General features: G+C 35.7%; 1 protein-coding gene across 1 annotated transcript in view; it reads left to right on the forward strand.

Annotated features, from left to right (window-relative positions):
- The window catches only part of LOC150083336 (nucleolar protein 6-like), a 485807-nt gene that overhangs the window by 54994 nt on the left and 405060 nt on the right, over positions 1-25753 (forward strand). Inside the window, exons 5-6 of the mRNA XM_090377194.1 lie at positions 4758-4926; positions 16327-16458. Coding sequence (XP_090233320.1) covers positions 4758-4926; positions 16327-16458 — 301 coding nt within the window. The remainder of the gene's footprint in view (positions 1-4757; positions 4927-16326; positions 16459-25753) is intronic.

Raw genomic sequence — 25753 nt, forward strand, 5'->3', positions numbered from 1 at the left:
ATTGAAATTGAGGAAAGGCAGTTGTAGGATAGATCTACGGAAGTTTGCCTTTAGCCAGCAGGTATTTGATTGGTGGAACAGACTTCCATTTTTTTGTCATTTAAGTTGATAGCCTAAATAAATTAAGGATGAGCTGGACTGGTATTTGTAATGAATGGAGGGGTGAAATGGGAACGTTTTTTTTTTTTTTTTTTTTTTTGTAGCTGAGCTGTGTAAGCTTGCTTCTTGTATCGTATGCCTCTACTAATGCTAATGCTAATCTTTTAGGGAAGGACTGCAATCAGTTATTTAAAAAAGATAAAAATTATTTAATCCTTTTTAGTTACTGTATTATATGCTATTCATCTATCATCGATTAAAGTGTTATATTTTGGCCAAGTAGCCTTCGCACAATGAAAGACCCGTCAAACGTGATTGACAGTGGAAAACATACTACTTTGGGTGGTATGGTTTTTTTTTAAGTATTAGCGCTATTTTTTTATGTCTTTTTTTTTTTTTTTAATTTTGACCTTTAGTAATTTTTTAAATTTTAGTGGCATATGATCATTATCTTTTACTTTAATCCTGATACCTAAGTTTTGTATGTGGTGCCTTAGCTGGAACAAATTTTTTCCTAACTGCATGTATTTTTAAATGAATTTTAAAATAAAATAGTGCGTGGTGTTCTTTTTGTGACAAAACCTTTGAGAAGACATCCCATTCTTTCCTGTTGTGCTTCCATACATTTCGTATTTTTAATGGAGGTCCAAAAGTCCCAGACAGGAGGACTCACAGTGATGCACTTTGGAAATCTCACTTAACAAACTTGGATACTGATTTTATATGAGTGGTTTACACAAAAACATTTTTAAGAAGTGTGATTTCTGGATAGTTTTAAATTAAGAGTTTTTGGAATTTTTATGATTCCTCGTATAGGTTAGAAATTTCTATATACAGTGGAATCTCGTTAATACAAAAGCTCAAGGGACCTAAATTTTCACGTTTTGTAATAATGGGGTTTGTAGTAACAAGGTCCCCCAAAAGTCAAAAGTTTACAGTTTTTTGTGTTATTTTTGGTACATACTGTATATCTAATAATAATAATAAATAATAATAATAACAAACATTAATTAATAAAATAAAATAAAAACAAAAGCCTTGTCTAACAATACAGTAATAGGAATAACATATTTTTTAATGATTTTATTTTATTTGTAAGATAAACTAAGAAAAGAGCAATATTAATGGAAATGAAAATATTGTACAATATATACTATATTTTGATATATACAATATTTTAGTACTACAGTAAAAAGAATTACAATCTTAATATAAAGGGAGACATACAAACCATTAACTTTTTAATAAATTAATCTAATTTAAAGAAAGAATCCAATGTTGTTTGCACAGTTTTTTCCTATATGCATTTTTAACTACAGCACAGATGTTATCAGATGCAATAGTTGTTTCTTTATCAACGCTACTGTAGGCCAACACATTCTCTATTATGTTCAATGCATTTTGGGCATCTTTTTTAGATGGAAGTCTACATGCTTCTTTACTTTCGCTGTTGATGGTAAAAAAAACATCATTGTTTTGTTTGGTACCCAGCAGTTCTTCTGGCATTGGTGTTGCAGTGGTAGCAACTTCATCATGCACCTTCACAAACTGTTCACATTCGCCAACAAAATCCATATGCTCCTTCAGATTCCTCTCTGTTGCTATCACATTCATCTGCTGGACCATGTTTTTTGATGATGTTCTCCCCAAAGTCACTCTTTCTGAAGCAGTTGATTATTACATGATGCAATATTTTCCCAAGCAATAACAAGATTACGGATACCATCCAGGACATTCTAGTTTGGCTGCAAATTGTTCCCTCCTATGTTGCAGATCAAGTACTTTATCAGGCAGGCTCTATATGCTCTCTTGAGGTTATAAATAATGCCTTGATCCAGTGGTTGCATTAAACAGGTGGTATTGGGGGGTGAAAACAACAGCCGTATATTTGTCTACTTAAGTGTCTCGGCAGAATGTGCTAGAATCATCAAAATGTTCCTTTTTTCTGAAGCCATTCTTCTGTCCAAATTTGATAACCAAGACTCAAATATTTTGACCATAAGCCGAGCACTTCTATTGGCCACATAATCACAGGGAAGTTGGTTAACTGCTTTAAAACATCTTGGCTTGGAAAACTTACCTGTCTCGTCAAGATTAAAAATATCCTTTGCCTCATATTTTTCAAGGATGGACCATACAGAACACAACCAGTCTGCAGCTTTTTCTTTGTTGACTAATTCAGACTCACTGCAAAAATTTTGCAAAACCAAGTTATTCCTGTCTTTAAATCCTTGGAGCCAGCCACTGCTCTATTTTAAGTTACTAATCCTATGTTGCTGAGCTAGATAATTTGCCTTTTCTTGCAAAATTGGACCTGATATTGGCAAATTAGATGCACGCATTTGTTGGTACTACTCGAAAAGTTTTGTTTCATATTCCTCGTGTTTTGCCCCATGAATTTATTTCCTGTTTTTCATCACTGCTCCAGTGTCATGCACTTCTTCCAGTCTTTTTCGGCTTTTCAGTATTGTAGATAAAGTAGGTAAAGGGATATTGTATTCCTTTGCAATGTCCATTTTGCTTATTTCCTTCCTATCAGCCTCTTGTATAATTTTTAGTTTAATTCTTAAGGCTAATTCTGTCCGTACACGTTTTGTCACCATAGCACTGCTAGATAAGATTTAATATAAACAAATTTTAAATTAATTTAAGTTGCGAAAAAGACATCAGCTCAGATAAAATGGCACAAAAAATAGATTGCTGTATACGATAGCAAAAGACTCTTTGAACTGGGGTAACAATTGCAACTGACCTAATTCCCATGGAGAGTGAGGGAGTGCATGTAAACAACTAAGAAAAACTTTTTATTCTTTTGTTAATTTAACAACTCATCCTTCAGAAAGATGTTTTTCAGAGTGCACGTGACGTAGCTACCATAAACTGCTTTTGTTTACACAAAACTAATTTCTAACAAGTCAGTGCCATCCTTCGGGAAGTAGGGAGCCAGGTGGCCAGGGGCAATAATCAGGTCACTCTACCAAGATTTGTATTAAACATACAAAATGACAATATTTATTTCTCATGGGGTGAAAAAGAACTTTGTAATACATATTAACTGAATTTTGTGATAAACGAATATATTTACATAGAAAAGCCTATCCTTTTGCAGGGGAATGGTATGTGCTTCGTATAAACGAGTACTTTGTATAAACCGAGTTTATATTAACAAGATTTTACTGTAATAAAATTTAATTAACACAATATAGGTTAATATCTCTGATGATTACTATATATACACTGAGTGGACAGTAATCACTGGATACCTACCTAGTAACGGGTCGGCCCACCTTTCACCCAGATAAGGGCAGTCATGGCGAGGCATTGAGTCCACTAGTTCACGGAAGCGTTCCACAGGTATTTCCATCCATGCTTGCTGCACCGCTGTCCATAATTCTGTCACATTCCTGGGTGGAGAATCCAAAACTCGAATGGACCTTTCCACAGCATCGCAAAGATGCTCCACAGGATTCATGTCCGGTGAATGGGGAGGCCATTCCATGGTGATAAAATCTGTGGAATGCTATTCGAACGATGTTCTAGTCACCACAGCTCTGTGGGGAGGCACATTGTCCTACTAGAAGAGTCCATTGCCCTGCAGGTGCACGATGATCATGAAGGGATGCATGTGGTCTGCAAGGATGGACACGTAACCTGGACCATTCAGAGATGTATCATAGGTTTCAATATGTGGCAGTTGAACACACCCCGGACCATTACCGACTGCCCACCTGTCTGAACAGTTTCTTATTGACATGACGGGTGCATAGCTTTGTGCAATTCTTCCAGATACTCACCCCTTCTCGTCTGTTTGAAATAACTGGTAACAGAATTCATCGGACCAGGAGGCCTGTCTCCAATTGTCTGAGGTCCACCGCCAATGTTCTTTTGCCCAATTGAGGTGTAGAGTCCTGTATTGTGGTGTTAACAATGGGACTCTGGTGGGTTGGCGGCTCCCATAACCTATTGTGGCTAATGATTGCCTGATAGTCTTGGAGGAGATGTTTCTTGTACCTCCCTTGTTGAAGTAGGCAATGATTTGTGCCACTGTCGCTCTCCGGTTGGCTGAAACAGTGCAAATCAAACATTGATGGCCATGTTCATCCACCACCTTTCTCCACAGTGCTGTCCATGATGAGATGTTATTCTGGAAATAGCATATTCCTGATACACTCTTGATACTGTCGAATGGGGATAGCGCAATTTCTGTACCACTTCCACGATAGAGTGACCCATGCGGCAGGCACCCACTATTATCCCTCTTTCAAAGACATCTAACTGACGACGTTTATCCATACTGACATTGAATTAGCGTCTACGTGATGCAGTGTACCTGTATATCTGCCAAGCGGTGGGTTTGTCCAGTAGTGAGAGGGGTGACAGTGTTGCATCACCCAGGAACCAAGTATCCCACGAATTCTGTCTTTTCAGTGTACTATTGGTATATATTGTCATAGATGTGAACCATAAGTATAAATCTTATATACCCAAAACTTCTGATTATCTGGTTATTCTATAATTACACGAGGGCCAGATAAACAAAAGTTTATTGTGTTCATATTTTGAAATTATGAATATTATTTAAAAAGTCTTGTGTTATAGAATGGCATATAAATCCAAGATACCAATTTTGTTTTTTTCCCCCTTTGTTGCTATTTTAGGAATGCTGGCAAAAATCAGATGTTTTGAACTATCAGTACCATAGAAAAAGAGCATTATATTTGTCATATATAGCTTCTTATTTAAATATGAGTGATCTTATTGAAAATATTCAGTTTTCTTATCAGCACTGTGACATCATGAAACCAGTTTTGTTGCTACAGCCTAAAAGTAAGTCTGTTGAGTATACTGATTGATATATTTCATTTTGCTAAGAGTTTCCTAGGATAAAATTTATGATAAACACTTTTATTTTATACACTAATGAACTTCCTTTCAGATTGGTCCCCTTGTGTGAAGTTATACGTATAACACTGATGCTGCCACTATTAAAAACATTTCTAAAAGTTATCTCATGAAATATCTTTTAGCAAAACCCATTCATTCTCCTTTATGTCACCAATGCAGAAAAATCTTTTTATTTTTGCTGAGTTAGTTTTTAAATTTATGAGACAGCAATTGAGATAATTACCACCAATTTTAGAAGTCGAAATGGCAAAGTGGAATTATCAGGAGTAGGTTGATATGATATCAAAATAGCAGGTATCATGGCTACCAAGAGAATGAATTCAGGTTGAGCTGCACTAAACAATAATTAAAAATTAATTTATTGAAGATAAGATACAGTGCAAGGAATGTGTAGCAGTAAATTTTAGAACTAATTTGGAAGAAAGTTTAATTGACGGGGAAGCATTATCCATTATCTCTCTCTCTCTCTCTCTCTCTCTCTCTCTCTCTCTCTCTAGATATATATATATAGATATATATATAGTATCTAGAGAGAGAGAGAGAGAGAGAAAAATTGAGTAGGGGTGCCACAAAATAAAATAAATTACTTAGGTGTGCCGTTATTAAAAAAAAGGTTGAAAACCACTGATCTAACCTGAAAGTTTCTACTTATTAGGAAGTTTTGTATTAAAGTTTTGAAGAAGCTATGAAGAAATTTTTTCTATGACCATCAGTGTTCATGGTCATGAACACTGATGGGTCGTACCTCAAATCATCCTATATCCTTGTATTCTTCAACTAACTGTTCAAGAATATCATATAAACAAGAAAAGCAAAGTTAACTTTATCATTATAGAAAAGGATCTTGAACAGTTAGTTGAAGAATACAAGGATATAGGATGATTTGAGGTACGACCATCAGTGTTCATGACATGAACACTGATGGTCATAGAAAAAATTTCTTCATAGCTTCTTCAAAACTTTAATACAAAACTTCCTAATAAGTAGAAACTTTCAGGTTAGATCAGTGGTTTTCAAAACCTTTTTTTAATAACGGCACACCTAAGTAGATTTATTTTATTTTGTCTCCTCTCTCTCATTCTCTCTCTCTCTCTCTCTCTCTAGATATATATATATATATATATATATATATCACAATAATATAATTATAAAAATTTCATTTCATAATACAAATTATATATATATATACACAGTATATAATTTTATTCTTTATATAGAGGTACTAAGTAAACATCAATTATAGATCACCACAAAATTAAAACGATACTGTACACCTTTTTATAATGAAATAAACATATAAATTAAAAAAAAATAATAAGTTTAAGTAACTTAAACCCAAATTACATGGCACCCCTGGAATGTTGTTGCTGCACTCCGGTTGAAAACCACTGGGTTAGATTATGGCATTTTTATCAAGAATCTTTTGAACAAGGATCCCAGTTGGCCTATCTTAGTACCACACTGCTTGTCAATAAAATTATTGTCATTATTAAAGAATTACCACTTTCAGTAATTCATTCTCTGCATGTAGATAACCTTAGCAGTTCAGAGTACAGTTGATAGGCAATTACAGTGTACCATTAACAGCATAAGCATACATGCATCACACAATGAGTTTCGAATGTTTGTGAAAAAAGAACAGCATGCATGCACTTTCATCATAAGTAAAATCTTCAGCAAGATTCCATGTTAAAATGAAATGGATAAAACATACCAGTAAGATGGTGAAATTCCTTGGTTTCCATTTTGATGGAAGCTTCCTGTTTTTGATTGTATGAAGCAGTTGTGCACAGAATGGAACACATATCTAAATACAACCAAGAGTGTTATAGGCAATAGAATGGGAAACTGGGCAATGTACCCTGCCAAACCTACATCAAATAACAATAGGTCCCAAGTCTGCTGACTTGGGACTGTACTGTAATAAACCTTAAGCTATAACGAAAGAATTTCCATCATTGCTTAAAATTCTCTGTAGCAGAGATCCTTGGTCTCACAGGAAGTAGCTATAGTTGGTGACTGGACTGCCAGGGAAGTGGAAAATATATTGTGCAAAAAGGAAAGATGGAATAGGACCAGGATATGTTCCTAAAGTAGATGATGTTGTAGATCAACTGTCATATTTTAAGGGCACAAAAGGTGATATTGTTGTACCTGTTGGTACTAATGATATAAGAGTAGGAAATGTGAGGATTTAATTAATAAGTACAGAGTAACTTTGTAAGTTAGGATTGAGGTTGAAAGTGTCTGCAGTCCTGCCTAATCATGATAGGAGGGAATACATAATGAGAGCCTTGCCAAAGAACTTGGTCCTGGAGAGAATACACAAGGCACATGGAGTAGAATTTTTCTCATTGTGGTCCCTGCTTGCTAACAGGAGGACTGTTTCTACAAGGATGGAATAGAATATACAGGTAACCCTTATATAACACGGTTATTAGGTTCCTATAAAATGTCGTGTTGTGCGAAACCGTGTTATACGGGACTAAGAAAAAGTACAAAACGGAAGTTATGTTCCAAAAGCTAACAAAAATACACCATTCTAGATTTTGCATATCTTCTGCTCTCTTTAAAAAAATCTGTAATCTGGGTTTGTTTGCTTTTTCTTGATAAATCTTTGTGAATTTCATCATATGGAACTGAGCATTTTTGAAGCTCCCTTTTGAACTTTGGGCTCCTTTCATTCAAGAATCTGCATTCAAAAAATAAGATTCTAATTGCTCGGCTAACTATATGCCTTCCCCTGTGCTTTTTAGTGTAAAATTTGGAAGTTTAGAATTTTCATCTGTGCTATCATCATCTGAAATGATTTGGTTTTATCTCCGATATCATTTGCACCAAATCCTCTATGCTGGCCTCTTTTTCTACCAGTAATTCTTGAACATGTTCAATAATCATATCTTTTTAAGGCCATGTTACTAATATGTATATATACTAATATATATGTATATATATATATATATAGGATATATATATATATATATATACATGCATTAAACCCAAAAAGAGCATGTTTCACCTCTAAAAATGAAAATATCTATCAGAGTGAAATCAATATCAGTTGTAGTATTCTTCAAGTATTATCTGAAAATTTCATTACTGTTTGCTTGTTTGTTTGTTTTGTTATTTGGTTTTTAGGAGCATTAGCAACTAAGGCCATATTGCTCCGGGGATATGCGGTGGTCATTCCCTGACCTTTCCGTCATCCTCCGTATTTGGTAGTCACGGGCTCGAACCCCGGTCTAATCAAGAAGCATCTGCTACGCACTGTTGCTCCTGCCCACCTGGCCACGGAGGCGACATTCTACTGTTTGCAAAAAACAAATTATTTATCAAGTAATCATATATTAACAATCAGAGGGGGAAAAAATCATCTAGAAATACTTATGCATGTTAGCATTATAAATCTCTTAGGTGGAAATGCAGTGATGAGCTGCCAAAAACTTAACAACCAGTTCCCTATAAAATGTTCTGATTTATGGGATATAACACAGTTTGTATTTTTTTTTTTTTTTTGTACCTTTCTCCATAAGAAGCTGCAATGCATTAGCCATACTTAACAATATAAAAAATGCTTTTACATGTTCATTTCAATAGAAAAAAAAAAAAAAAATTGCTTCATTAAACAAATTTATAATATGTACATTTGAAACAAAAATATATGAGTAAGCAAACCATAATAACATTTAAGAAAGGAATGCCTATCATTATTATTAGCTATATGATGCAAGGAAGCCTAAGGCTTATGCTGCACCGGCCAAAAAGAAAATTTCTGAATTACTATGTGTGTGTGTGTGAGAGAGAGAGAGAGAGAGAGAGAGAGAGAGAGAGAGAGAGAGAGAGAGAGAGAGAGAGAGAGAGAGAGAGAGAGTAGAAGGGAATCACCAAGAAAGGGAAGAATGATGATATCCAGCTCAGGACCCTGGGTGTGCCAAGCCCATACTCACCAGATGTGAGCCTCTTCTTGTATTATGAAATATTACACATGAGCTATTTAAGTTATTAAAAAAAAAGTGCAATATAATCATATTGAAGTGTACAATGCAATAAACAATGTTTCAAAGAATACTGAGGCACATTATTTATTAATTAATAGATAGTAATTAAAAAAATAGTTTCTTGATATAACAAAGAAAAAAATTATTATTTTAAAGATCATTTAAATACAGGGTGATCCAAAAGTCAATAAACAATTAAAGAATCGGTATTTCAGTGAATTTTTGATGTATGGTAACAAGATTAATGCAGAAATGCATAGAATTATGTGGGTTTTTTCCCAAAAGAATGTCAAAATTATTTCCAAATATATTCACCAGGTGACGCTTGATCTGTAACACCACAAAGCACCTCATTATAGTAAATGTTCAATGTGGCAGCCTTCGTTGTCAAGCACTGCCTGAAGACAAGTAATGACATTATGGACAGCATGAAACAGCATTTCTGGAGGTATCATTGATACATGCCATCGTATAGTCTTTTAGCACTGCCAATGACGTTGGGTGATCTCTGTAAACTCGTGACTTCAGGTAACCCCATAACCAAAAATCGCAGGGCATCAGGTCTGGAGACCTTGGTGGCCATTCATGCTGAAAGTGATGGTTATCACTCGATTCTCTCCAAACGCTGAGAGTAACAGTTGTTTCACAGGAGAAGCAATATGGGGTGGTGCTCCATTCTGCATGAATGTTACAACATCCAAAGCTTGCCTTTCCCCCAGGCTAGGATAATGCAGTTTTGTAATAGGTCAGCATATACTAAAGCTATCTTTTAATTGTATGAAAAAATAAATTGTTTGTTTGATTAGCTTATTTGCCTTCCCTAAACTTAATTGTCTCACTTTCAGTGCATTTGATAATAATGCAAGTTCATCCAAAATGTCAATCATTAATATCAAGTCTTTTAAAATAATTCTTGTTTTTCAATCTTTTTTCCATTCCAGAAAATTTTGAAAAGTAAATATAAAGAGCTGGATAAGCTCACCAAACCACTTTGATGAATCAAAGGCTATAAAGAAGCCCATCCCATCGTGGACCAAAAACATGTCCTATTTTGATGATTTCGATGTACAGTTCTTCAGAAACCTGTTTAAGTTCTGACTTTTATTTGAGTGATGAAAAATTGCACAAATCTTCTCCAAAAAAATTATAAATGGCTTATTTCATTGATATCATTAATAGCATCATCTAGAGCTAGCTGATGATTCAAACAAAGCCAAATTATAATGTTTAGAAAATCTTGAATCAACCTTGCAGAAACTCCAAATTTATGTCCAAGCATGGTGCTCGCACTATTAGAACAAAATCTAATTAAATATTTCTTTGAATATTCTGTGACGAAACCTGTATCAGTTAAAAAATTTTCAAAGCATTATAAATAATTTCTGCTTTTGTTGATTCTAATTCTGTTAAATCAAGAAAAATAAATTGTTGGAGAAGACTCTTGGAATTCACATTTTATAAGAATTACAAGCACAGCTTTACTAGAAATTGTAGAACCTTCATCAATAATAATATAAATATTTGAATTATTTTCAATAATTTTACTAAAAATTTGTTTTCTTACTGATTCAAGCCATATGCTCTATGATTCTGATGGCCAAAAATCAAGAATATAAGCTGTTCCCTAAATTGATTTCATTCTTAATTTGTAGCTGTACTTCATCCCACACATCTGACATTAGTCAGTTTCTTTTTACTAAGCTGTAAACTACGTAGAAAATTTTGCTTGTTATGGCAATATTTTTTTTCTGTAAGTTTATCAATCACTGTAATGAGGTTCTGTTTTTAAATTCATGTAAAATAGTTATAACTCTCAAATGAGAGCTTGATTCATTTTTTTTTCTTAGTGAGGCTTACTGATTTTTTTTTTTTTTTTTTTTTTAAATCAGTTCCATATACTTTAATAGCACTTTTGCTATTCCGAAGAAATGTCAAATACTTTCCTCCAGTGACCCCAAAAGGTAACATATTTGCAGAGCGGGAACAGCCAAGTTTTTTGCTTTTACAAGCCATTATATTTCTTTAAAAAATATTGTGCCTGCTCATAAGTCCAACAAACAGGTACTAAATTTTTGCAACCACATAAATCCTCTTCCATTGCTGATACATCTATCTATCTATCTATCTATCTATCTATCTATCTATGAATAGGACAAACTTCGGCAACAATGGTAATTGAATTGCATGTGCATATCAACACAAAGAACGAAACATGCGTAACTGACTCCTGTTTGCAAAATAATAAATTAGACATTCATCTTGACTTCCGCATCAGGATGAACTTCAATGAATATCACACAGCCTGTGACAAATAAGCACACATGCTGTTATAGAAATGGCTCTCTAACTACTGCACTAGAAATTCATTCTATACACCATATTATTTTCTACAGCATTTTATAAGGTTAAAATTATTTGGTTTTAATGATAATTTAAAAAAATATATTTGTAAAAACCAAAAATTTTGAAACAACTGGTTTTCAGATTACAAAAATTTTTAACAACTGATTTATGCAAATTGGCCCCAGCTCATCACTGGTTGAATGTGAAAATCAGTATGTGCAACTTTAAATCAGCTTATACTTGCAACAACTGAAACCCAAGCTTTCAGTCTTTGGGATGGTAAAAAAAAAAAAAAAAGGTAAACTACAGCCATTGTCAATCCACTGCATAATTGAAGCCTCCTTAACACTTCATGTTGAGTTGTGATGGTATATATCTGCAAATATATATATATACGAGGTGTGGCTATTAAATAACGAAACTGCGTGCATTGCCACTACACACCACTTGTGAAACAAAGGCACAGTAATTGACCATGAATCTTTCCCTAATTAGCAAGAAGTCATGTTCCAATACACTCACTCGCTTTGCAGTTAGACAGGTTTTCATTACCATGTCTTTTTCTAGTTTGTTAAAAAATAATGGACAAAAGAATCAAACAATGTATCAAACCTCAAAATTTTAACAAAAGCAAAGAAAACACCAACTGAAAGTTATGAGTTGTTAAGTCAAGTTTATGGTAAGATAGTATGTAAAGAGCTCACATGTTTGAATGGTTTTTAGAAGAAAGAGAGAATGAGTAAGACGATGAATGATCAGGCCATCTAGTATCCATGAAACCTGATGAAAATGTGGACCAGGTAAGGACAGTGCTTAGAAGTGATCATCATTTTAGCACTAGAATGGTTGCATCAAAACTGAATATAGACAAAGAAACAGTTAGATAAATTTTAACTGAAACTCCAACGTTTCTGCCATTCTTCAGAAACATGGTGGAAGCCATTTTTTGACATGTGTTTGAAATTTGCCTCCAATGTCTTATTTCTTCTGACAACTGGAAATGTTTTCCCTTGCAGCTCCTTCTTTAACTTTGGAAATAAAAAAAAAAAAAAAAAAACCCATAGAGTGTATGGTCAGGGATGTAGTGCAGATGAGGAGCACATCTGATATTAATGCTGGTTAAGTACTTGATGACAGTATGAGCAATGGAGGTCTCACAATGTCATGATGCAGTATCACCCACTTGTGTGCAGTTGTGGTCATTTGTGACTAATACGATCCCACAAAGTGGGAGCGTATTAGTCACAAATGTTAGTTACCACAGATGCAGTACATCTGTAGTAAGGTCCCATAACAGCCATATGACATTGCCTAAAATGCTAGTAAAGCATTCCTTGAATATTAGAAATGAAAAAAAAAAGGAGAGAGAGAGATATGACATAACCTTTCCTGCACAAGCCACAACTTTTGTTTTTTCTGTGGTGCAATGATGTAGACTTCCAAACAGAGCTTTGTTGCTTACTCTCTGGATGGAAATGATGAAGTCACATCTCATCTGCCATTATCACCTTGTGAAAAACCACACCATCTTCAGTAACCATCCATTGCAACTCCTGACAAACCTCCATGTGAACTAGCTGTTGATCAGGTGTGAGAAGTCTTGGAACCCAATATGTACAAACATGTGTGCTTGCAAATGGTCATAGAGAATATGACCATTTCCTTCCTGTTGATATTCTCAACAGCTCTGCCAGTTGCCTTACTGTTATACAATGATCACAGCACTAGTTAGAGGTCTAGGTTGAGCAATTTTTGTGATTGAATCATTTCCATTTTTAAACATTCTAAATGTCACATATTGGAATGTGACATCTAGGGGGGTTCAAACCCCTCCCCCAATGTCCTGTATTGGAATTCCAATAACCCAACAATTTAGAGGCCAATTCTGACATTAAAAATCCTTGCGGATAATGTTTTCAAATTTATACGGAGTGCAGTATTGTTTAATTTCTTATTAGAACCAAGAAAAATAAATTATAAACCAAATATAATTAGCACACATTCAGTACAATAGTAACACTTGCATGAGCTATTGTCATGTCAACTAAACAAAACAATGATTCAAGGTAAAGGAATGAGACTCTCCTCCCCCTGTATGTCTAGAGTTAATAACAATCAGTTTTATCATGTAAACCTAATTTATTGGAAATTATACAAATTGTATGGATAAAGGATTTCTCACCATAACTACCATAAGTTTTTCCAATAGCTAATAATCCTTTAATCCCTACGAATTAATTCTGTGGCTAACTACAAAAGGTACTTAAAAAACCACATGCTGGCACTGTCACCACAACTGTAAATAAAGATATCAGCAGTGTAATCCACATTACTTAGGTGTAATATGGTAAAAGTTGCTGTTGTGCTAAAAAACTCCAAACAAACAAAAACTCCACACTAAAACTATACACTGAATTCAGCAGAGCCTACATCAGGCAATGGCATATGCTGAGGAATAAAAGAATAAACATATCAGTACTATTTATAAACTATTAAATAAACTATTAATACACTGTATGGTCTACATATTACAGAGTATTACAATAATTTATGTGACACCTAACATACCATCTGAGGGATGCATTCTGCCCATAGGTCACAAGCTGAACAGCTCTGCCATAAGCAGTGCTACCCAAAAGTTCCAGAAACGTATTTATAAAATAAATTAGACTCACTCTGGGTATTATTCACCACCGTCACCGAAGTAGTCCCCTTGAGAGCATAAACACCAATCCCAGTGCTTTTCCCATGATTTGAATGCGTCCTGAAAGCCCTTCTTCTCATAGTGTTCAGCACTGCCTGCGATTCGGTTTGGATATCTTCTATGCTGTTGATCAAATCTTCGCCCCTTCAGCTTGATTTTCATTTCTGGGAAGAGAAATGAAGTTGCAGGGGGCTAAGTTAGGAGAATAAGAGTGAGGAGGGGAATGATTGTGATATTGCTAGATGACAAAAACTGCACCACAGCAAGAGATCTGTGGGCCGGCACGTTGTCATGATGAAGGATGTTTCCTCCTGGTGGCTTCCCTTAACTGCCTCAGGATGTTGCAGTAGAACTTTGAGATGACAGTCTGGCCAGGGAAGACGAATTCCTTATGGATAATCCTGTCAATGTCCAAAAACAGATCAGCATGGACTTCACATTGTTCCTCACTTGTCAAGCTTTCTTCAATTGGGGCGAAGATGGGCTCTTCCACTGGGATGATAGTTGCTTGGTTTCTGGCCCATACCCATATATCCAACTCTTGTCACCAGTGATGACCGTAAAAAGGAAGTCCTGGCCCGTTCTTGACGATCTCTGCTAACTTCCATACAATGCTGCTTTTGGTCCTCACTCTGTAACCGTGGCACGAACTTGGCTGCAATCCTTCTCACGTTCAATTCATCCGACAAAATCCACTGACACATGCTGTATGATAGTCCTACAATGTCACAGATATTGTGGATGGTCCACCTGCGGTCTTCACAGATCGCCACCCGAACTTTTGCAACATTTTCCGGGATGGTGTGCTCGATGATGGACACCCAGAGTGATTGTCGTCATCAAACGATATTCGACCGTTTTTGAAATGGTTAAACCAATAGTAGGTCTGCATCTGGCCTAAAGCATTGTCACCAAAAGCTCGTTTCAACTTCTTATGGGTTTCTGCTGCTGTATCATTAAGAAGGAAATGAAACTTGATGCAAGCAAGTTGCTCCCTCACATCAGCCATCACAAACTATGCAAAACACACTGCCAAAGAACTGAGCATAAATATTCAATGACTCTATCCAGCCCGACACCACATGGCACACTGATTCACAAAGGATGCATGCAGTGTTACCTAGTGACACAAGTCCATACTAGACATAGTTCCCAAGCAATATTCAAATTTCGGGAACATTTGGGTAGCACCTCGTATATTATTAATTAACAAAGGTAAAAAATTTACACCAAAGTTAAAACACCCATGTAGCAAACAAAGTCAGTGCAGGAAATGATTGGAAAAAATCCAATCAATTAAAAGCAAGCATGCTGATGAAGGGACATGGGAGGGGCAAGAGATAACCACCTGGCCACTAACAAGTATACTCCAAAGTATAGACAGGTAAAATCGGTCCCATTACTAAGAACCACTTAATTTGTGCTATTATTGCTACAGTAACTTTCCATACTGAAATAAATACTCTTTATTGCACAATGAGAGAAATTAAATGTACTGTTGTATAAACACTTTCACAGCCTGAAGGCCAGGAATATTTCTGAAGATCTACCATGATTGGCTCCTATGGACTCTTCAGGTTCAGGTTAGCATTTCCCCAAGTACAGGTTTCAAAGCAAAAAAACAAACACTACTATTACTATCGATATATTTTAAGGTTACAGACCCCAGAGACTCACATCTGGTGAGTATGGGCTTGGCACACCCAGGGTCCTCAGCTGGATATCATCATTCTTCTTTTTCTTGGGGATTTCCTTCTACTTCTCTCTCTCTCTCTCTCTCTCTCTCTCTCACACACACACACAGGGTAACTCAGAAATTTTTTTTGGCTGGTGCAGCATAAGCCTCAGGCTTCCTTGCACCATATGGCTAATAATATATATTGTATGTATATATATATATATATACATATATATACATACAATATATATTAGGGCACCTCCGTAGCCAGGTGGGAAGGAGCAGCAGTGCGTAGTACATGCTTCTTGATTAGACCGGGGTTCGAGCCCGTCACCACCAAATACGGAGGATGCGGAAAGGTCAGGGAATGACCACCGCATATCCCAGAGCAATATGGCCTTAGTTGCTAATGCTCCTAAAAAAAAAAAAAAAAAAAAAAAAACCAAAAAAAAACCTTATATATATATATATTTTTTTTTTTTCTAAAATTGACATTAACTAATTTCTGAGGTATAAATTCCTTCAGGATGAGTTTTTAATATTTATTATTCTGATTATTTATTTAATTAAATATTGTGTTCCTAAAATTTCTTTTATAGATCAATTTGTTCGCAATTTTGAAATATGCTTGCTTCCACATGCACCTAAAGATTTTTTCAAGATTTCCAGATTTATTCCACATAGAAATAATGTGAGACCAAGCTGGTATTTTCAAAGTGAAACAACAACAGGTAAAAGTTTTAGAGACTACTGGTATAATACCATTAGCAGTAGATTAGATTTGAGCATTCGCGTTGACCCTTTTCTGGAATTTATAGACTGAATAATTCGTTTTCAGATTCTGAAGTTCCACCTGTACAAAATGAATAAAATTTCTTAAATTATGAAAAATTTATGGTTTTCGTAATTGAAGTTAACATTGAGGTGCATTTTATATAAAAATAGAATTTTTTTAAAAATTTTCACAAAATATAGATCTTCTACTGATTTTAAGGTACATTTCAGCACTGATGGATCATTCACCTTAACAGGGATATGCCATACTCATATTCATAGGTTCACACTAGCACATAAATTCTGCTAAATCAGTAAAAATGACCACTGAAATCATATTATCATTTCTGCCTGTCATTTTTTCATTAACACGCTCCCAACATGCTTTATTAAAATCCCTTTTTGTATGTGTGTTTCTTGGTTATATATTTGAAAAATTCATGCAAGTTATTTAACTCTGACAAACTTTTCAGAAGTTGCATATTTTGTATTCGTGTTTCCTACTCTTGGTATTTGAATGATGACCATTTTAAGATTGATGTAATGTGAGATATAGCTCTTTTTTCAAAAATATTTGGCAAAAATTGGGGAAAAACTATAATAAGTATACATACATATCCTGTCAAAGCTAACTAATAACAAGCAAGTAAAGAACTTTAAATTAGCTAACTTTGGATATATTTCCAAATTCTTTTGAGTATTATTCCATTTGTCTGCCTATAGTTCAAAGTCCTGAAATCAGTTTAACCTGCTGGTAATTTTTACCCACACTTTATTTAAAATATTTTTAAATAAAATATTAATTAAATATTATTTCTTATTTTAAAGTCCTTTAAATAAAAAAAAAAAAAAGGTTTTGCTGTTCTATTTTACTAACCACAGTTAGTTCAAGTTACTGTTAGAAATATTATTTCTCGTTGTTGTTGTTATTTGGTTTTTAGGAGCATTAGCAACTAAGGCCATATTGCTCCGGGGATATGCGGTGGTCATTTCCTGACCTTTCCGCATCCCTCCGTATTTGGTGGTCACAGGCTCGAAGCGTGTGCTCTACGCACTGCTGCTCCTGCCCACCTGGCTACGGAGGCACCATTATCTCTTGTATTGTACTGCAATATAGAGGTAATAAATAATTGGAGATTTCTAGCTTCATTCCCCAGTAGTGGAGAATGGAGAATGCTCAGAATTTTGGTAGCTGTCTTTGAACATTTTCTGTCTCTTGAGTTTAATATATACTTTGTAATGAAAGAAGTTAAAGAAGATCCTATATTCACTAAATAAGCTATTTCTCTATTTATTTATTCTCTCTTCTCCAAATAACCCATTTCTCTATTTATTTATCCTGTCTTTCCTAAATGAACCATTTCTCTATTTATTTATCCTCTATTCTCAAAAGGAGCCATTTCTCTGCCTTTGGTCTGATGTAGTAAATGGTCAATGCAGATGTGCATTTGAGTTGACCCTGGTTCAAATTTGTCACCACTAAATATGGTTAATATTTTTGTCAAATGATTAGTTTTAAACTCCTCTGACCTATGTAGTCATGTAAGATTATAAACATTAAACATCAAACACAAGAAATAAATACTTTAAAGACTTTTTTGGCATATTATTGCTTAATGGGCAACCTGAATCATTTTTTTCCCTAGCATTATGTGATATTGTAGCTTCTAACATCAGAATTTGTGTGATTTCAACATTGGCTGTGAAGTCATTGCATATAATGACTGGTACCATTTCCTTTCTGAATTTACTGAACTCTCAATATGAGCAAAAGTTGCTTTCAAAATGAATTACTAAATAAAAGACATAATAGAGCTCTTCTCGTTTCATCATGGGCATAGAAGTGTAGTGAACTGTCTTATGATGTATGCTCAAAACATTTTTTGGGCATAATTCACAAGTACACCAGTTTTTGATGTATGCTGAGATACATAAAAACAATAGGAGGATCAATTTAGATAACCTTTAACTTCATTTTACTGTTGTAAAGAATGAAGTGCAAAACATTCTGGGAACCGTGTGCATTATGAAGCTTGTTTAAAATTTTATTATAACAGGTATCTTAAAAATGGTTTGCTGCAGTTTTCTAAACAACTCAATGAGTTTTTTCTCATGTAGTTGACAAACTTGATCGCAAAGTCTAGTGATCCCAAATCTTTAGTGACTGTAAAGGGATCTTTCCTGAATTCCCAATTTCAATAGGAATTCGAGAAAGATCCACCTATGGAACAATTAATGAGGTGATGGTCAAAAGGTTTCACGAAACCAGCAGTATGCTGCACCAGAAAGGAGCAGGTAGGCCTAGTGTATTTGCAGATAAAATTTTGGAAATTCAGTAAGTGTTTACCCAAAGTCCTACAAACTCTATCCACTGGGCAAGCCTGCAGCTGCAAATACTGCAAGCAACATTGCACAGGATGATTTGCAAGAGATTGGAACTTTATGCTTACAAAGTTCAAATCGCCCAGGAAATTAAGCCACAGAGTGAGAAGGATTCACATTCTCAACCATATAGATGAAGACAAGCACTTTCTGGAAAATATCATTTTCAAGGATGAAGCGACCTGTCTGGTAAAGTTAACAGACACAGTTGTTGCATATGGGGATCTGAAAATCGCCACTCAGGTCATGAACATGAGTGTGATAGTCCCGAGGTAAATGTATGATGCACACTGTCCTTCAGCCAGGTGATTGGGCAATTTTCTTCCACAAAAATTCTGTGAACTCTGCAAATTACTTAGATATGCTTGACTTGTATGTTGCACCTCGGCTGGAAGATATACAGCTACATGTGTTCTGTCAACAAGAAGGGGCACCACCACACTAGAGTTTACATTTACATGATTTCTTCATTAAAAAATTTTCTAACTGATGGATCAGCTGGGATGGTCCCATTCCATGTGCTCCTCTTTCTTTGGATATCACTCCTTTGGATTTTTTTTTTATGGGGCCATGTAAAAGACAAGGTGTATGCAAAAAAAAAAAGTTAACAACATCATAGAGTTTAAAGACTGGATTGAATAGGCAGTGACTTTCATTCTTTGAGAGATGCTTCAAAACAGTTGGAATGAAATTAGCTACTGTCTTGACATTATACATGCTATCAATGGTGTTCATGTAGTTGTGTGATAAAAAATTCTTTGAGTTGCTTTATTAAGTGCAGCAAATTGTTTTACAATATTACAGTAAAATTTTAATCAAGTTTCATAACCGATTGAATAATTTATAGACACCCTATATTGCAATTTTTGAATGAAGAATTTAACATAGTGAAAGTAAAGGACTTGTTGATACTATAACATGCATGTGATTCACAGTGCTTTCCAAAAAAAGATTTGAAGTGATGCATCACATTTAATAATTTCAGTACACAACTACTTCGGTAATTGGTCTTCACATTGGGAAGATTTACAGGAAATTCAGAATAAAATGGGTACTAGGACATTGTTTTGTAAAGCATGTCATTAATCAGTGGCGGACACTTGAACAATCAAAATGGGTTTTCATTAAAAATTGTATGTAATTTGAATAGGCTGATTAATTAATATTAAAATTAGGAGGGGGAAAACACGAGAAATATTCATACATGCTTGTAGTATAATTTCTAATTATGTAGTACAAATAGACCTCTGCCTAACTACTAATATAACAAAAAATATGCTTGCTAATCGGTCGAATTAATATTAAAAGTTGTGTATAGTATAGTACAAACTAAATACACCTGGTTATACTGCAGTTTCGGACATAACTTGAGTGTGATCATATCCCCTGGAACAGGGGTCAGTAACCTTTTTTCAGTGAAAAGCCATTTTTGATTTAATTAAAAAAAAAAAAAAAAAGAATCTGAAGAGCCACACCTCAGCAAAGGCTGGGATAAAGGGGGGGGGGTTAAGAAATGGAATAGAGTGGGAAGGTTTTTTATTAAAAAAAATATTTTTTGAAATATTATTTATTAATACTGAAAAAACATAACAAACATCCAATTAGGTATGAATTAGTGTGACTTTTGCTGCTGAACTTCTTGAGCGAGTCTCTCAACATCAGATCAGGCAAGTATGCCATAATTTTCATCTTTAAACATGCTGAGAAACTCGCATTGTTTACAGACGGTTTCTTTATTTATTTTTAATATAGCTCATGTTCAAAAAATATTTGCTCGCCGAAATACGTAGCTTGTCGTACATGTGGGCTAAAGTTAAAGAGCCCCAGTTACATGTTCAAAAAGCCACAAGTTGCCAACCTAGAATGTACATAAAAAATACAGTACATAAAAAATACTGAAGAGAACCAGTGCTGCAGTTGTTACAAAGTGTGGACCACTGAGTGAATTCTCTTAATTAGACAATTAAGTTTTTATAAACAACAGGACTTTCAGTTTCTTCCCTATCTTTCTTCAGTTAGAGATGCAATAAAAATACATCAATGAAACATTAATTGCACATGGGACATTCTCCAAACTAAACAACATTTTCTTCTGAGAGGGAAAAGGGAAACTAGCTATCATATTTGTCAGTTAGGATTAGCATTAGTAGTGGCATATGATGCAAGAAAGCAAGCTTATACACCATCAGCAAAAAAAAAAAAAAAAAAAAACCCATTCACCTATCCATTCGCTCCAAAAGTTTGTTCAGTTCTATCTTGAATTTATTTAAGCTATCAACTTCCACAACAACAGGTGGAAGTTTTTTCCAGCAATCAACCACTCGCTGGCTAAAGGCAAATTCCCACACATCCATTCTGAAACTCTCTTTACTCAGTTTGAATTTATGCCCCCTCAAGTGTATAATCTGAGCAACAGGAAGAATCCCGTCAGCATTGAACTTGCTGAAACCATTCAAAGCGTTATACACCTCAGTCAGATCACCTCGCAGGTGCCTAGCCTCCAGACGCTGCAGTTTTCAGAACTTAAGCCTTCCTTGGTAAGAGCACCCTTTTGTTTCCCTCATCAATCTTGTTGCCCTTCTCTGTACTCGTTCCAGTAGCTCTACATCCTTCCTAAAATGAGGCCTCCAGACCTGTATGTAGTGATCAAGATGTACCATGATCATTGCCTTGTACAAAGGGGTAATCACCTCCTTATCCATGCTAGCAGAATTCCTATATATCATTGACAAGATCCTATGAGCTGCTCTGGCAGCCTATCTGCACTGCTCCGAAAACTTCATATCTGACTGCACAATTACCCCACTTACTATTCATTCTCCACTACCCTGAGCGTAGTGCTGCACAGTTGGTACATTTCTCTGGGGTTACTGCTACACATATGCAGTACTTTTAACATTTGTCAATGTTAAACTTCAGTTGCCTCCTCTGAGCACATCTGACCAACTTTTCCAGATCCTGTTGCAGCAGCATATCATCGTTACTGTCAACAACAACCCTGCCAACTTTTGTATCATCTGCAAATTTGGACATTAAGCCTGTTATATCTTCATCAATATCTTTGATAAATATAGAAAATAACAATGGTCCTAACACCGAACTCTGGGGGACTTCATTAATAGCATTATTCCATGACGAGCAGTGTCAATGGACACATTGATTACCACTCTCTGTCTTCGTCTTTTATCCATAGCAGCAACTTTCCTTTAATGCCACACTGGCCCAATTTCTACAGCAGCCTGTTATGCAACAATATCAAAAGATTTCCTGAAATCCAAGTATCCGATATCAAAATCATTTTTTGTATACAGTTCCTTTGTGATTACATAATAGTATCCAGTCAAATTGTTCAGGCAAGATTTTCCATTAACAAACCCATGCTGTGTCTGAACTATAACTGCAGTCCTGTCTAGATGATCGTGCATTGCTTCTTTAATCAGTGACTATTACTTTCCCTGGAACAGAAGTTAAATTAACAAGTCTGTAATTACTCGTCCCCCCCTTCGATGCCCCTTTTTGAATTGGGGATACATTTGCACTTCTGCAGTCTGTGGGGACCTCCCCGAACTTAGCTAAGCATTTGCTTACATCCTTTGCTGCTTCCCTTAATATAACTGGATAGATCCCATCCACCTGGGGTGGATGGGATCTATCCAGGATGGGAGAAAAAGATATAATGATATAAAACTGAACATAACCTAACTTACCAGGAAGCCAAAAATCCCTACCAGTCCGAACCACAGATAAGCAAACTATGCCAGGCTACCATGAAAAAAGTATCAATTGCCACTCAAACAGAAGTAACAATCCCACCCAGTAAATCCCTAGCTAACTAACTGAACTAGTTCAATGTTGCTCACTGTATCAGTAAACCAAGTAAAGCAGTAAATACAATGATAACCATAAAACAAGCTGCTGCTGCTGCTCCCCAGCTGAATGCCGGCACATCCGTAGCATCTGATACCAATAATACACGTTACACAACATGGACATCGTTGACAAATCAAGTGAAGAGAACCACATTCTACAGCTATTTACCAATTAGGAAATGGACACTGGAAAACCTTAGTTCTCAAAAAAGGGGCAAATAGAAATGATCGACAGCCCCTTGGAAAAAACTGAGGGATCCTCTAAATCAGAACCTTCATAATGCATACTCTCTTACTGTAGAGGTTATCGCAGCAACTTAACGCACTTCCCAGATCTCCTTGCACAATATGACCCCATAGCCTTTTGCCTGCAAGAAACTAACCTGTCTCCACAGATAACCACCTCACTCCATAACTACATAATACATCGAAAAGATTGCATTACACAAAATATAAACAGTATGGCTCACAGAGGGGTAGCATTGATTTACCCTAAAGACACCACATAAACCTTGATCTAACTGTAGTCTCACTGTACCCCCCCCCCCCTAGTTAACACATAAGCTATACTGACTTAGAAGAACTAATGCTACAACTTCCCCAACCCTACTATATTGGGGACCTTAATAGTCATCACCCTCAAAATCTGCATAAATATGGCCAAATAATTGAAATATTACTTGACCAACATAATCTGATAGCCTTGAATACTGGCGCACAGACGTACACAGATTTTCCTATGGAATCTACTTCAGCTTAGATGTTTCTATATGCCCAGCAACCTTATATCCTTTATTTGAATGGACTATACATAGCAGCCGATTAGTCAGTGACCATTATCCTGTAATATCCTGTATCGACAGCAGCATCCCCCACCTTTCCAACCAATTTACAAAATGATGCCTTGATAGAGCTGACTGGAGACTAAGCAGCAGACTGTACTGGATGAACAATAGATTCAAAATTCCTCCATAAACTCAGCCTTAGATTATAAATCAAAAGAAAAACTGAAGGCAGCAGACGTAGCAATCCCAAAACAATCCATTAAAATTCATACACATCCAAAAATTTGGTGGGATGATGAATGTAGTAAAGCTAAAAAAGAAAAGAACAGATCAGAAAGTTCCCAACAACTGTAAATCTTATATACTTCAAAAACCCTAGAGCAAAAGCAAAGCATGTTAGGCAAAACAGCAAGAGAGAGAGAGAGAGAGGCATGGAAGCATTTTATGTCCAGTATAACAATGACCACAAGGATGCAGACAATCTGGGAAAAAATACAACTGATGTATTGCAAACATCCATTTATCAAACTCCCTATACTAACTGTGCATGGTCATGATGTAACAAAACCACAAGAAATAGCTAATGTATTAGGTTTAACATTTGCAGATATTTCATCTGCTTCCTCATACTCACCTCAATTCCAGAAGCAAAAAACCCAAGATGAAAAACATCACTTCAACTTTGAAACAGTGCACAGCATTTCATAAAACTTCCAATTTACACTGGTTGAATAGCATCAAGCTCTGTGTACCACCAGGCACAGTGCATCAGGACCTGATGAAATTCGCCACATAACCTTGTAACACTGTTATTGTTCTATAATAGGGTCCTTACAGAACATGCGTTCCCAGACAAATGGCACCATGCTTATATTCTTGCCTTTCAAAACCTGGAAAAGACCCTATGAATCCACAGAACTACTGGCCCATTGCTCTGACGAGCTGTATGAGCAAGGTCATGGAAAAAATGATCAGTACTCAGTTAACCTTGTTCCTAATACAACATGACCTCCTCAACCCCCATGCAGTGTGGTTTCTGTGAAGGTAAATCCACCCTCGATCTGCTGGTTCAGTCAGAAATAAACATTCCAATGCTTTTATAAGAAAAGAACACCATGTTATGATATTGGTTGACATAGCAAAAGCATTTGACACTGCACGGAGATATGGAATATTACAGGAACAATATGACCTAGGATTTCAGGGAAATCTTCCACTGTTCATCAAAACTTTCTGTGCAAATGGACCTTTCAGGTTAGATTCCATAACCATTTATTTTGTGAACTTATCCAAGGGTAAGGGGTCTCAGAGGACTCGGTGCTTAGTGCAACTTTATTCATCATAAAAATAAACTCGATAATGCAGAAAACAGTATCAACTACTCTGTATGCAGATGACCTCAGTATCTCCTATCATTCCCCTAATATGTGAATGGTGGAAAGACAGTTACAAGATGCTATCAACAAAATTGTTGCAATGTTTTCATTTAAAAACAATTTTTAAACAAAATCTACACCTAGACCCAGAACTTCAACTGGACAATTAAGTAATTCTTATAGTTTCCAGCATCCACCTCCTGAGTGTAATTTTTGATTAAAAAAAAAAAAAAAAAAAAAAAAAAAAAACTTAACTTTCCTCGACCATATAAAAAACCTCAAATAGCACGCCTGAAAAAACAATCTTAAGAATAATGTCTGCGACAACATGGATAGCCAACTGATTTACACTGCTGCATCCGTACCACACGCTAATATGGTCACAACAAGATTATGGCTCTGTAGTCTACAGCTCTGCTAGACCAAACGCACTGCTATGGCCTGATCCTGTATATCAGAGTGGTCTCCGCTTTGCACTCGGTGCTTACTGTGCATCTCTAATCTCACAGCCTCTATGCTGAAGCTAATGAACTTTACATTTACACAGAGAAATTCTCCTAATAACCTATATGGCGAAACTCAAAGGACAACCGAGTCACCCAACTTGGAAACTACTTTTCTCTCCAAAATGGGGGAACCACAGAGCCTACCCATCAACAGGGATACACCTTCACTCTACACTTAGTGAGTGGCAACTTGGCTTAAATGATATAAAACCTATTGTTCCTTCTACAGTACCTCCCTGGATGTACCATGCTCCACCATGTGATTTATCACGTTAAACATGAGTTAAAAATTCCCACCCCAGCAGAGTATATAACAGTTGTATGCGTCATTGAC

This window comes from Mastigoproctus giganteus, chromosome 7 (genome assembly GCF_048544385.1).
Source record: "Mastigoproctus giganteus isolate SK-2022 chromosome 7, ASM4854438v1, whole genome shotgun sequence".
In the NCBI taxonomy this organism is placed as follows: Eukaryota; Metazoa; Arthropoda; class Arachnida; order Uropygi; family Thelyphonidae; genus Mastigoproctus; species Mastigoproctus giganteus.